We start from the raw sequence: 13,362 nt of genomic DNA, 5'->3' as shown, positions 1-13,362 counted from the left end.
TCGGGTACACGACCGATCGGCTTGCTCGTCGCCTCTCCGATCGAGACGATGAGCCCCGTAGATCAGGCTGGGAGCCGTGCGCTTCACTCCGACGGCGGCGACCCTCTCGCAGGACTCGGCCACGGCCGCGCACTCGGGGGATCGGGTCCCCGCTCGCCGCGCTGGCGCCGTCCCTGGAAGTGAACGAGAACCAGGCCGCGATCCGTATGTCATTAGTCAATGGTGCGAAGTGTGATCGTGTGAACAATGGTTTCCTGTGCATCAAAGATGAAGAATAGCTAGATAAGAGCTGGATGACCGTGAACCAATGGCTGGGAGTTGCTGCCCGAAGAAAACTTTCATTTTCATTCGGCTGAAGGATGACGTCGCCCAATTTTCCATGACGTCGCCCAATCTTCATTTAGCACATTTTCATTCGGCTGAAGGACGACGATAGCTGATGGCCAGCCGGACAGTTCAGGGCGTGGAAAGCTATACGTGGCAGCAAGTGCCAATCCTCCTCGGCGTTAGAAAGCTGCTTCCTGTTGATGTACACCCTGACTCATCTCGGTCCCAATGGAGTGACGGCCGCCGACGAGGCCATGGTGGTGCCCCGCCAGCTCGATCAGCTGGCCTTACGACGGCGCCATCATCGCCACCGCCCAACATGGCCGAGGCCATGGCTTGGTTACTGCGTGGGACGTCCAGGCACCACAGTTCTCGCCGTGCGACGTCTGCTTCTTCAACCTGCGTCTGCATCTTCAACAGGCCGTGTCGCGCTCCTGGCTGCGCCTGCGAGCGCGGCGAGGACTCCCAGAGGAAGAGCAGGAACGGAGGTTAGCGAGGGTCGTCAGAGGAGCCGACCGTCGACGGCTCGTCAGAGCAATGTCCGCGACGTGCCGTCCCGCCGCGCGCGGCCAGCAGCCCCGGTCGGTCCCCTTCGCCTGCAGTGCTCCAGGACAGCCATCACACCAGCGGGCCGGTAAGATCCAGGACGGCGAGGCTCCCTGGTGCCTGTGAGGAACCAGGGACGGCCTGAGCTGGGCGCGCCATGCCCGGGCAGGACGCCAGGGGTGGACGGTATTCGAAATACCGTCCACCCTTGGGTGCCTACGAACCGTCCGATCCGGCCTGTGAGGTATAGATTGGAAGCATCTCAAGAGCGTCTCCTCGCCGCCACCGCCAGGCGCGCGCGGCGCGGCAGCCGGTGGCCTGGAGAAGCAGCGACTTGCTCACTTCGTCGGCGACGACGGTGGCCAGCGGTGGCATGAACGCGAGCGGACGTGTTCGTGGAAGTGCTGCATCCGCTCGGGCTTCCGGCGAGGATCTTCCCGCTGCCGCGCGCACTGGATGCACAGCCAGAACTGGTCAGCTTGTGTGCTCTGCCGCTCCGGCGAGACACGTGCGGCTGCACAGATGCCGCCCACGCCCGCCTGGGCACCGTCCCGAGCGGTTCATGGGCACCGTCCCGGCGTCCCGGGCACCCACGAGAGGGTCCATGTCGATCGATCCTGAGTAATGACATCGGGCAAGCAGTCACCGGGCACTGGCATCCGATGAGGCTTCCCTGGGCATTCACGCCGCCGGCGTCACGGACAGCCCGACCCCTGCTGAACGACAGCGCCGGCCATCAGGCGTAAGCTGCGCGCTCGGTGGAACCGTGGAATGGTGGAGGCAACACGCGGCGGCAAGACTGCCGGCGCGGGGAATCTAGGGACGGTCTGAGTGCTCTGCCGCACCGGTGAGCCGTGGCGTGAAGCAGCGCGGGCGCGGAGTTGGAACCCCAGGGCACCCGGCTGGCTGCGGTCGCCGGCGACCGTGCGTGAACGTGAGGCCGGCCCAAACCTTTGCAAAACAAACCCTGATTTGGATAAGCGTGATCCAATATTTACAATTAGCCCCTAAGCATTTACATATGGACCCCTAAATCGGATCGCGATTAATAATCGCGATCCGAATATATACAAATAGATTCCTATATTTTACAAACACAGCCCTACTTAGCTTCCTGGTTCAGAGAGCTTTCCCCCCGGTTGTCCGCCTCCGCCGCCGACATCCTCTCCGCCCTCCGGCTGATCTACTCCAGCAGCTGGTAGCCTGCGAGCGGAATCCGGACGCGCACTCCGTTTGCCGCTGTCCCGCGCACATGGTCGGGCATGTCGCCCGACTTGGTCGACGCTCCCGCCCCCGTCTCCTCCCTGACCGCGGCAAGGTAGGCGATGCCCGGCCACGGCAGCGGTTGCTGTTAGAACTAAGCTTGACGATGAGCGGTGTGTGTGCGTTGTGTATGCGTGTGTGCTGCTTGGAGCGCGCCATGGGCGCGGGCGCATCGCGTCCAGCGAGCACGAGGTGGCTCGGGCTGGTGCGGGCGATGCGGATGGCACGAGCTGCACGTGTAGGTGATGCAGTCGTGGGTCGTTGGTGTGGTGGCGGGCAGCACGGATGGCCGTTGGGCACGAGCGCACGTCGCGCGGGCGGAGCGCGTCGCCCGGGCGCGAGAAGCGCGCAGCGTGCGGCCATGGCGGGATAGCCGGGCGCGGAGCGGAGCCGTGTGGTTATAAGAGCCACCACCCACCCCTGTGTAATAGAGTCGAGTCGAGATGTGAATGAAAGGCCAACATACAGGCCGCAGCGGCGGCCGGGGCGTTCGTCGCCGAAACACCGAACACCTTGTGTGCGTACTGTTCTTCTTCTTCCTTGCGTCCGCCGACGATTGTGAGCGCATGAGAGCGTCGCGAGGCGAGTGCGAGCTGGGAACGCGTGTTCGAGCTCGCCGCGGTTCCAACAATTGGTATCAGAGCCGGTTTCGACGGAGGCGCGCTGGTGGTGGCCGGCGGCGTGATGGCGTCGAGTGATGACGGTGCGGCGAGTTCGCTCGGTCGTGTGTCGGCCCGCGCGTGATCACTGGATGGAGGCGCTGGCAGTGGATCGTGTGTCGATCCTGCCGAGCGTGATGCGCTCGACGGTGTGTGTCGCCGGAGCCAGAGAAGACGGCGTTTGTCGCAGGATCGAGGAGCCGCTGGCGGAGAAGCCCAGCGTGTGTCGCTGAGGGAGTCGCCAGCGGAGAAGACGAAGTTCGGCGTGTGTCGCCGAGAAAGCAGATGGTGGCGCACGGCGGCGACGTGCGGAGCGGCAGCCGTCGGCGACGTACGGAGCGGCAGCCGTCGGCGCGGAGGAGAAGCTGTGCGTGTGTGGAGCGCGACTGGCCGTGTGTGCGAGCCAGAACGCGGTGCACGCGTGTGTCGGGTGCGGAGGCGCGTGTGTGCGTGCAGCCGTCGTAGGTGATCGTGTGGCGATCAAGATAGGCGTGTGTGCGCCGGACTGCGTGTATGCGCGCGCAGCGTTCGCGTGGGTGATCGTCAGAGCGATCAGTGGAGCGGAGATCGTGTGGGCGATCGAAGCTGTGATCGTGCGTGCGATCGGGCGGCAGCAATCCGTGGAGTGATGCGCGTCAGTCGCATGGAAGACGGTGATGGCGGAGTCGGGCAGGCTGGAGCCTTACAGCGCACAAGGAGCCGGCCCGGGAACGCGTGGACGTCGCGCGGACGTGGTGGCCGCACTATGCGGATCATGGCGAACGGCGGTGATGCGAAACGCGGCGGCAGTGGTGGTGCACGCGGTGCAGGAGACGACGCTGCACGCGGACGTCGGCGAGGATCCAGTGAAGCCATGAAGACGAAGGTGTCGCCACGTCAAGCTTAGGGGGGTGATTGTTAGAACTAAGCTTGACGATGAGCGGTGTGTGTGCGTTGTGTATGCGTGTGTGCTGCTTGGAGCGCGCCATGGGCGCGGGCGCATCGCGTCCAGCGAGCACGAGGTGGCTCGGGCTGGTGCGGGCGATGCGGATGGCACGAGCTGCACGTGTAGGTGACGCAGTCGTGGGTCGTTGGTGTGGTGGCGGGCAGCACGGATGGCCGTTGGGCACGAGCGCACGTCGCGCGGGCGGAGCGCGTCGCCCGGGCGCGAGAAGCGCGCAGCGTGCGGCCATGGCGGGATAGCCGGGCGCGGAGCGGAGCCGTGTGGTTATAAGAGCCACCACCCACCCCTGTGTAATAGAGTCGAGTCGAGATGTGAATGAAAGGCCAACATACAGGCCGCAGCGGCGGCCGGGGCGTTCGTCGCCGAAACACCGAACACCTTGTGTGCGTACTGTTCTTCTTCTTCCTTGCGTCCGCCGACGATTGTGAGCGCATGAGAGCGTCGCGAGGCGAGTGCGAGCTGGGAACGCGTGTTCGAGCTCGCCGCGGTTCCAACAGTTGCTGCAGCTGTGGTAGATATGGTTTGCATCATCAGGGAATACGAGGAGTATGGTGGCTGCGATTCGTTGACGGTCTGTGATCTCCTTCTGCACTCTGCAGCTGCACAATGCTGAATGACCCTGATCTCTCAGTGTGAATCTCCTCGTCGCAATGGATAGGGTTACATCTGGAAGCACAAGTTCAGTCCGAAATCAATGATAGCAACAAGGTTCTGACGACACGCATAAAGCTGCACTTCTCAACATCTGCCAATTCTAATCTGTCGGCAGCAGCTAACTGGTTGCGATGGACTTCTTAATTAGCTAATTTATTTGCATATTGCAGCAGCAGCCAGCATGTAGAACACAGCAATGTGTTCCTCTGAGTTAGCGATGACTGTCGACTGGTACAAGAAACTATAAAGTGCACTGGTACAAGAAACACACCAGTTAGAACAATCAGATCACACGGTTGCTACGTCCTCTCATCTCATGGAACCACGGTCCACAGGCATGGCACAAAGTGCCTGTATTGCAGAGAAGCAGAGAAATCGCACTAAGTGTGTGTTCGTTTCCTACCCTCTAAATTTTAGATCCATCGCATCAAAGAGAATCTTATCATTTAGAAGTATTAAATAAAGTTTAATTACAAAACTTTTTGCACAGATGGATGCTAATTCGCGAGACAAATTTAATGAGCCTAATTAATCCATAATTTGCCAGTAATCATCCGCTAATCATGAACTAATATATCTCATTAGATTCGTCTCGCGAATTAGCCCTGGGGTTCTGCAATTAGTTTTGTAATTAGACTTTATTTAATACTTCTAAATGATAAAATTCTCTTTGATATGACCCTCTAAACTTTAGACCTCAGAAAACGAACACACTCTAATAGGCTTCTTTCTTAAAAGCTTGCAGGAGCGCAAGAAAATGACATGTCGAAGAACAGGCCACGCAGAGAAATGTGAAGTACGTTCTGAACCTGCACCTTTCCCCAAAGGTCGTCATGATCTTCAAGATGTGATAGCGACTGTAAGTATATGACGCGATTGAGCAGACAAGAACATGGTGCGATAAAACTGGTCCCTGAATAGAGATACTGTGCTTGGCTCTGCGGCCACGTGGCAATGCCCATGGTTTCTTTTGTTGATCCTCAGATCGGTCCCAGTCTGGTGGTGGTGGAGGACTTGCGGCGGGAGGGACTAGACGGAGGATGAGGAGGTGCCATGGAGGTGGGCAGGGCTCAAGTAAAATCCTACTCCTCCCTGATGACCCGCTGGACGACGCAGTGTTTCTTTCGTCGCAGCGGCACGCGCATCTGCAGGAATCCTGGCCTGTACTACTAGCCCTGTAGAGCGTGGAAAGCTGTGGCAGGCAGCAAGTGCCAATCCTCGTCGCCGTAGAAAGCTTCCAGTCAACGTACCGGTTGGCGTGGCCCGCGCGACCGCCGGCGCCTGTCGCCCTCCACGGAGGCGCGGGGCGCCTCCTGCGCGACGTGCACGCTACGACGCAGCAGCGCCTCGCCCTCGCCTCCGTGAGGCCCCCCGAATCCCCGATCGCGGCCTGCGACCAGTAGCGACGACCGCTCCCGTCGTGACAACGCTTGTCGTCGTGGCGAATGTGTATAGCTGCTCGATGCCGGGTCTTGAACCGCACGTGGGTGGGCTTGTGTGGCTTGGAGGGGGTGAGGGCCTGGCCGCTCGGGGGACGTGCTGTCAGCAGGGACCCGCCGGCGGCCACGTCAATGAGCGGCGCTCCACGTGTCGTCCTGTGCTGGCAGTGCGTTCTACGTGCCTGCACGTCAGCACGTGCCTCGTAGTCGCCGCCGCATGGCTGATTGGCTGCGCGAGCAGCGTTCGCCGATGGACGCGATCAGTTAGTTGTTCGTTCCGGCGGCTCGTTTGGACCTACATGCATGGAATGCTTCTCCCCTCTCTCTCTAATAAATGTTATGTTAAATTTGGCATCAAGAAATGTTCTATCTTTCGTTGTCTCGTGCAGCTTGCTAACTGCCGGTTTTCCAACAAACCCAACTCCTGCAAAGAAACGAAAGACCCAAACAGAGGCGAACAAGTCAAACCCGCAGGGTCGCTGGGCCAGAAAACAGGTGGAGACCGCCCAAACCTCTCCTCGAACCCAGCAAAGTGCCACACAGCCGTCCTCATCACGCCCCCTGACTCCAATGAATGCGAGTCGCCCACCCCACCCCGTCGCGAATCCCGAATGCTCCGCCACCAAACCACCTCCACCGACGGCAGGCCGCCCCGCAACAACGACACCACCCCGAGCGCCCCCAGAAAAGACCGTCTCGCCCCCGGGATCCCCTCCCGCTTCGGGAAGAGAACCGGGGCTAGTCTGGCCATTTCGTAAGCCGATCAAAACCTCCCCAAACCCAACGCGCACCGGCTAGTCGCTGCGCTCGCACCCGACCTCCTCTCCTCTCCTCGGCTCCTCCCTCCCTCCCCTTCCGCCCGAAGTCTCCACGCTCCCTTTCTCCCGTTTAAAACCTTCGCTTCGTCTCGACTCCACTCGCGGCCGGCCATATCCCTCCCCCCCCACTCGCCCAATCCTCGCGCGCGTCAAAACCTAGGGCCCCGCGCTTCGTCCCCCCGGGGCGGGCTCCCAGATCCAATGGGCGCGGCGCCGTCGACGCCGAGGCTGGGCGCGGAGGGCGCGCCGCCGTCGCCCGGCGCGGCGGAGCAGATGTTCGCGGCGCTGGTCGGGGACAAGGCCTACCCGATCTCCTCCGAGTTCTGGAAGCAGCTGCTCGAGCTGCCCCTCCCCCAGCAGTGGCCGCGCGACCGCGTGCTGCAGGCGTGCCACGCCTTTGGTGAGTGTCGCGCCCCGCGCCCCCCCCCCCCCCCCGCGCGCGCCTTCCACGCGACCTGGGGCTGCGCTGATCGCTTCCCTGTGCTGCCGCGCGCGGTGAATTTTTTCCCTCTCCCCCTTCTGTGCGGGTTTTGATCCGTGGGGGCAATGCGGATCGTCTGTGTGCGGGCTTGTCGGCTTGCGCTGCGGTTGGTTCACGCCTTTGAAGTGGAGCGCTAGGTTGATCGGGGTGTTAACGGCATCTTTGCTAGGATGATTGCGTCTTTAGGGGGAGGCTCCTTCGGATGGCGAGCTTTCATGATGATGGCGATTCTGGGGGTTTAATTGCCGCTCTGGCAAATTTCATGCGGGCGTGCTGGAATCTGCGGGGCATGCGTTCGTATGAACTCGTGAGTCTCGGCTGGCAGTCCTTGGTTTTGTTTCAACTTGCAAATTATGCCATATTGGTAATGACGTTGGTAATTTCTGTGCGTCTGGGTGACCGAGTTTGTCTTTACTTGGACTACTTCGGCGAGTAAACTGTGCATCACTCCACTTTTTCGGTAATCTGAATGCTCATGTGGAAGCAAGTGATTGTTTGATTGGTTGAAAAGTGTAAATGCATTGGGTGCTAGCTCCAATTTGAACATTTGTTGGACATGCTGTGCTTTATTGTATAATTGATTGATTGGTTCCGGAGTTCATGGCATCAAAAGCCTGTGGAATGGACCACTTGGAACCAGCATTTGTGCTTTATGTTCTCAGTAATTAGTGACCTTGTCAATGTGCTGATGCAACAGACTCTTTGGTGCAATTGGTGACATTATTTCAAACTCCCACTTTATTAAACTTGATGCTCTGCATATTTTTGGCTGCTTTTACTTTTTTACACGATTGGTTTCTCAAATGTAACTCGCAAATATCTATGCTTACGGGATTTAGTTATGTGCATTTACAGCCCAGAACAACTACCAAACCAAGCATCTTGCAAAGATTTTGATCCATTTGGTTTGGTGCTTGCAAGAGTGCACCTTAACAACTTCTGTATCTTCTGTCGTATATGGAAGGGCTATCAATGCTGCATATATCTCATCCATATTTCTCAAATTCATCATTGAAAATGCAAAAGCTGATAATTGGCAAGAGCTATGCCTTGACATTGACAAGAATGAGAAGGGGATGGAAAAGTTTCCTGCAGGTAATTGATTATTCACATCCAGTCTAGTATGTTGCAAAGGATGCTTATTCTGCAAGCCGATATGTGCAAATTATTATATATAAGTGACTTGGCTGGAATTCTGATAATATTCGATGTTACATTGATCCTTGAAGAAAACACTGTGGAGTATTTTCTGATGAGAGGTGTGCTGAACTACATTGGTAGTGTAGATGTAAGGTATCTCATTCATCACTTCTATATATTAGTGTTTTCCATTTTAATATACATTTTTTATATGATCTAACTGTTTTATTTTGTCCTGTATTAAGCCTGGAATCATGCTACCTACATCATGAACTTTTGAACTTGATGCTAGTTCTTATGTCAACTCAGTTATGTTCTGGACCATCCCCAGAACCAAAAGATGTGCATCCTTTCATTGATGCAGCTATGCTTCAGGTAACACTGAAACTAGTGGTGCATGGTGCATCGTATATGCTGATTTATTTCTAGTCATTCTTGAGATAAAATTTGGAGTGTATCTCCGTGCGGCATTTTTGTTCTGCAGGACAGCTCCATAGTAGTCTCAGTGGTGCGAAAGTTGTTGCTCAATTTTGTAACACGGCCAAAGTTTCCTCAAAATGGTTCACACCCTGTTTTTTCTGATGATGGTAGGCCTGGTGTTCTGCAGCGAGTTGGGTCAGCAGCTGGTAACGTGGACCCCTTTCTTCAGCTAAATCGTTAATAAGATTATGAGTTACTACTAGATTATCGTTATGACGTGTGTCATGTCAATGCCCTAAGCAGTATGTCGCCTTCTAAGTTCAGCTTAAAGATGTTTCGAATATATCACTTGTCTTGTATTTTCATACTTCTCATGAGAATTTAATTGGTATTCCTCTTATGTTGTCCAATCCTTGTTTCTAACTTGCAACAGTATGCTAGTTAAAAATGATACTGTCCATTTTATTTCAGATAATACCAGAATATTTATATGTATATTTTTTACAATTACCAAACATCTTAGAAAGTCCTTGTACCATCTCAGCCATTGGCCATCCTTTATAGTTCTCAGTCTCTGCTAAGGTATCTGAATTACTCTGGTTATCTGATTCTGCAGCAAATTTTGTCTTACTGCCATATTATACGTTCAACTACCTTGTAAGCTCAACTCCTGAGGGTGCAACAAGTCAATTGGCAGATAACAGTTTACTTGTTCTGCTTGTTATGATCCACTACCGGAAGTGCATTTCAACTAATGATTCCATTCCAAGCAACAATACATACACGGGTTCAGATACCAATGACAAGGAAGCTCAGGTTTTTCATGAGAATCCTTATTGCAAAGCATTAAACAATGCTAAGGACATTCAATGTAAGATACACCATTACTACAGAGAAACTGTGGCACTGATATAGATCTCTAATAGTTACACAAATGAATTATGCTGCAGATGATCATGCTGATGTTGAAGGAAATGCTCAAGATGGACCTGTTGTCAGGTTGTCTTTTGCATCATTGTTTGATGCTCTTGGAAGGTAAGTGACTCCTTATCTGCTGATGTTTAGGGACATTGCTCATATTTTAATTTATTAGCTGCATGCCAAATTGCCAAATATTGTGTTCCATTCTCAAAAATAATGGCAGTGATCTATTTTAACTTGGAAATGAGAACACAGAAATAGTTTTGGTCACTTGTGGATTATAAAAAAAAATTGAAATATCTATCTCCTGATAGAATTCTCTGTCAGACTTTAAAGGTTAAATTTTCTGCAGTTCTCTATGGTTGTCCAACTAATATATTTAATAAATGTTCACATTTTTCAGGGCTCAATGTCTAGGGTCTATCATAGTATGGATCAATCATAATGTCTGTTTATCGTATTCCAGCATGCACACTTAATTTATTACTAGAAAATGCTTCTTGCAGTGCACTTCATTAGTTTCCCTATATCCATACAGATGCTTAAACAATGAGAGCTCGGTTCTGTTGCTCTATTCTTTGGTCCATGGGAACTGTGACTTTCAGGAATATGTCCTTGTTCGGACAGACTTGGATACTTTGGTATGTCTTGTTAGCTTCATTTCTAAATTATTATTGCTGGAGTAAATGGGTATTTATGGAAGATTGGGTTATGCTTTGGATTAATGAAAGAACTGCAATGAAGTAGTTTTCTTTCCAATGAGAGTATATTATCATTTATTATGATTTTGATTAGTATCATATGCACATTGGCCTTATTTTTTGTTTCATCTCTTTGCCTTCATGTACTGATTTATTTAGTTTGTTGGTAAGAAAGATATTTTATTCTGTGAATGAAGTGAATTCATCTATGAGTTGAATCAGTTAGCATAAAAAGGTTGAAAACTGTTATTTTAATCTAATTACATAGCAACCTCTTGATGCATGCTAATTTCTTTTGTCAATTATTTTAACAGCTCATGCCTATCTTGGAAATGCTCTACAATGCATCAAGGAAGACTTCGAATCAGATTTACATGCTGTTGATTATTCTCCTAATCCTCAGTCAAGATTCAACCTTCAATGCTAGTGTGCACAAATTGGTAAACAAGCTAGTTAACTTCTAATTTGTTTATTGCATATTGCAAAATTATTAATGATCTAACGTGCAACTCCAGGTGCTTCCTGCTGTTCCTTGGTACCATGAGCGCCTTATGCATCAAACATCTTTGGGATCTTTGATGGTTGTAATACTAATCCGGACCATCAAGTACAACCTCTCCAAGCTAAGAGTAGGTATCAGAATCTTTGGTGTTTTGTACTGGAAAATTGAAGTGTTCTTGATTTGCCATATTTGAAGTTGCCTTTTGAATTTTCCTTCTATTTGATGCTACAGTTTGTATGTTGTGCTAACACTATTCCTAGTAAGTAACTGTTCGGTGATAAGCTTATCCACACATGCAGGATGTCTACCTTCACACAAACTGTCTTGCGATATTAGCAAATATGGCTCCTCATGTGCATAGGCTGAGTGCCTATGCATCACAAAGGCTGGTTAGCCTATTTGACATGCTTTCTCGCAAGTAAGCGATCTCTTTCTCTCTTTCACTAGATTTATTTACTTGAATGCCTACTTCAAGTTGCACCTAAAGTAAACTTTTTTGCTTGTGTACAATGCACTAGGTATGCCAAACTAGCCGAGTTAAAAAATGACCAGTCCCACAAAGTTATATCGGATCAGATGGAAGCAGACAACATCGCAGATGATATGGTAGTCTACATTTATTTTGTACTGTAATGTCATCGGCATGACAGCGTCCTTGCTTATGTTTATCTCCTTTTTCTAAATAATGATTTATTTTTGCAGTCTACGGAGCTTCACGTATATACAGATTTCTTAAGAATTGTTCTGGAAATCATTAATGCAATCCTCACGTATGCATTGCCCCGAAATCCTGAGGTATGTGCTGGCCAGCAAATCAGTTACTTACAGGAAGAATAGAACTGCTTCTAACATTTTTTTTTCTACAGGTTGTGTATGCTGTATTGCATCGTCAGGAGGTTTTTGAGCCATTTAAGAACCATCCACGTTTCAATGAACTTCTTGAGAACATATACACTGTATGTGTTACTGTTTATATATCATGAAGTTTCAGAAGTACACATAAATATGTTTTGCAGATTCATCACATTTCATGCGGTATCTTGTAGGTATTGGATTTCTTCAATAGCCGAATGGACATGCAACAATTAGATGGGGAATGGTCTGTGGATAAGGTGCTTGAAGTCATCAACAAAAACTGCCGATCATGGCGTGGAGAAGGGATGAAGGCAATCATTTCGTCTTTTCTGTTTTTTGCCCTAAATTTATGTATGATCTTCTGGTAATAAGATTGACTGACAACATACGTGTTATTTTTCAGATGTTTACCCAGTTAAGGTTTACATATGAGCAAGAAAGCCACCCTGAGGAATTCTTTATCCCATATGCATGGCGCCTTGTACTGTCACGGGGGTAATCATTTGTTGTTCTATATATGATTCACAATTTTCAGATAGATCTTTAGCAACATGCAGTATTATAAATAGCAAGTCTTAGGCATGTCGTAAATGGTACCAGAGAGATGCTTTCAATCAATACAGAAAATATCTTGATTTTTATCATTCATCTTGGTTTAAAATGTACTTGTAAACTTTCACATGCAAGTCAGAGGATATGTTGAAATTTTGTTGAGTCTTTGGTGGCCAACTAGACATCTTTAATCAGTTGCCGAGACATTTCCTTTTTAGATTATAGAGTGGTGTCTTAGTTCATTCATGCATGTCAGGGCTCTACATTTCCAACTTCAATTGGCACTGGTTTGTCTAACTGTTTCGTGTATTCAAAACAGATTCTCTTTCAATCCTGGCGCCATAAATCTGTTCCCTGTGGAGATTCACCTTGATGTAAGTTACAATCTTCTCTCCTGAGTTGATGCTGCTATTATTAATTGGATACTACCTCTGTTCTTAAATTTGTTTGTCCACAACAGCATATATTTAAGAACAGAGGGAGTATTTGAGCCACTAACTCTGTTTCTGAGTAATAATTATGTGCACTGCAACTGCCACTTCATTCTCATTGTAACATTTTCTTTGTGCCAAAATGATTTACTCCCAGGATGCACCACCCAGTGAACAAAAGGTTTAGGAAGAAGGATCCCAACCTAAGTTCTGACAAGAACACAAAGACATCTTTTTGTTCCATCGCAGCAAAGAGCTCGTTGTAAATAGGCGGCATACAAACTGTACTAATTCTTTTGTATTAATATTTCTGTTGTTTTCATTATGCGTGTATGATGGAAGGGATGTGGAGGGATTGCGCAAGGGGTTAGATATTTTGTTAGTAGGGGATAGATGACTATGTAGCGTATATACACAATCTGTTCATAAGTTAATGTTGTATTGTACTTTAAGCTGAAAAGCCTTGTAACCACCACGGCCCCACTCTGCATTGTAAAATCCGCAACCTACCCTTTTTCCTGTGCTGTATTGTAAGCGCTGCCTCTGCCTCTGCCTCTGCACCTGGATTTTACTCGTCTGGTACCTGGACCATTTGCAGGTGAAATTTCGCTTTCAGAAGTACCCTTTTAGGTCGACATGGGTGCCATCATTAGCATTAATTTAAAAGTATCAGGGGTGTTTGGGTTGACTTATCACTCGCTCTGGGTTGT

The 13,362-nt window shown here is 50.5% G+C and overlaps 1 protein-coding gene across 1 annotated transcript; it reads left to right on the top strand.

Annotated features, from left to right (window-relative positions):
- Window positions 1-6,656: 6,656 nt before the first annotated feature.
- Window positions 6,657-13,206, top strand: LOC112893117 (dymeclin). The gene is made up of 18 exons (XM_025960285.1): window positions 6,657-7,049; window positions 7,986-8,225; window positions 8,360-8,423; window positions 8,516-8,645; window positions 8,755-8,896; window positions 9,307-9,561; window positions 9,641-9,725; window positions 10,150-10,252; window positions 10,627-10,752; window positions 10,828-10,941; window positions 11,114-11,232; window positions 11,333-11,420; window positions 11,517-11,609; window positions 11,681-11,770; window positions 11,861-11,980; window positions 12,073-12,164; window positions 12,541-12,595; window positions 12,810-13,206. Exons 1-18 carry the CDS (start codon window positions 6,851-6,853, stop codon window positions 12,837-12,839), a joined length of 2,145 nt encoding a protein of 714 aa, XP_025816070.1. The 5' UTR covers window positions 6,657-6,850; the 3' UTR covers window positions 12,840-13,206.
- Window positions 13,207-13,362: the final 156 nt, after the last annotated feature.

This window comes from Panicum hallii, chromosome 5 (assembly GCF_002211085.1).
Source record: "Panicum hallii strain FIL2 chromosome 5, PHallii_v3.1, whole genome shotgun sequence".
Lineage (NCBI taxonomy): Eukaryota > Viridiplantae > Streptophyta > Magnoliopsida > Poales > Poaceae > Panicum > Panicum hallii.
The sequence above is the reverse complement of the archived record's forward strand: the minus strand, read 5'-3'. Positions and strand labels throughout refer to the sequence as shown.

What these genes read in the sequence shown, in the direction of transcription:
- LOC112893117 (XM_025960285.1), top strand. Translation starts at nt 6,851, where the DNA reads ATGGGCGCGGCGCCGTCGACGCCGAGGCTGGGCGCGGAGGGCGCGCCG. An exon ending in CGCCTTGTACTGTCACGGGG is followed by an intron (nt 12,165 to 12,540) that starts GTAATCATTTGT and finishes TATTCAAAACAG; the next exon opens with ATTCTCTTTCAATCCTGGCG. An exon ending in CTGTGGAGATTCACCTTGAT is followed by an intron (nt 12,596 to 12,809) that starts GTAAGTTACAAT and finishes ATTTACTCCCAG; the next exon opens with GATGCACCACCCAGTGAACA.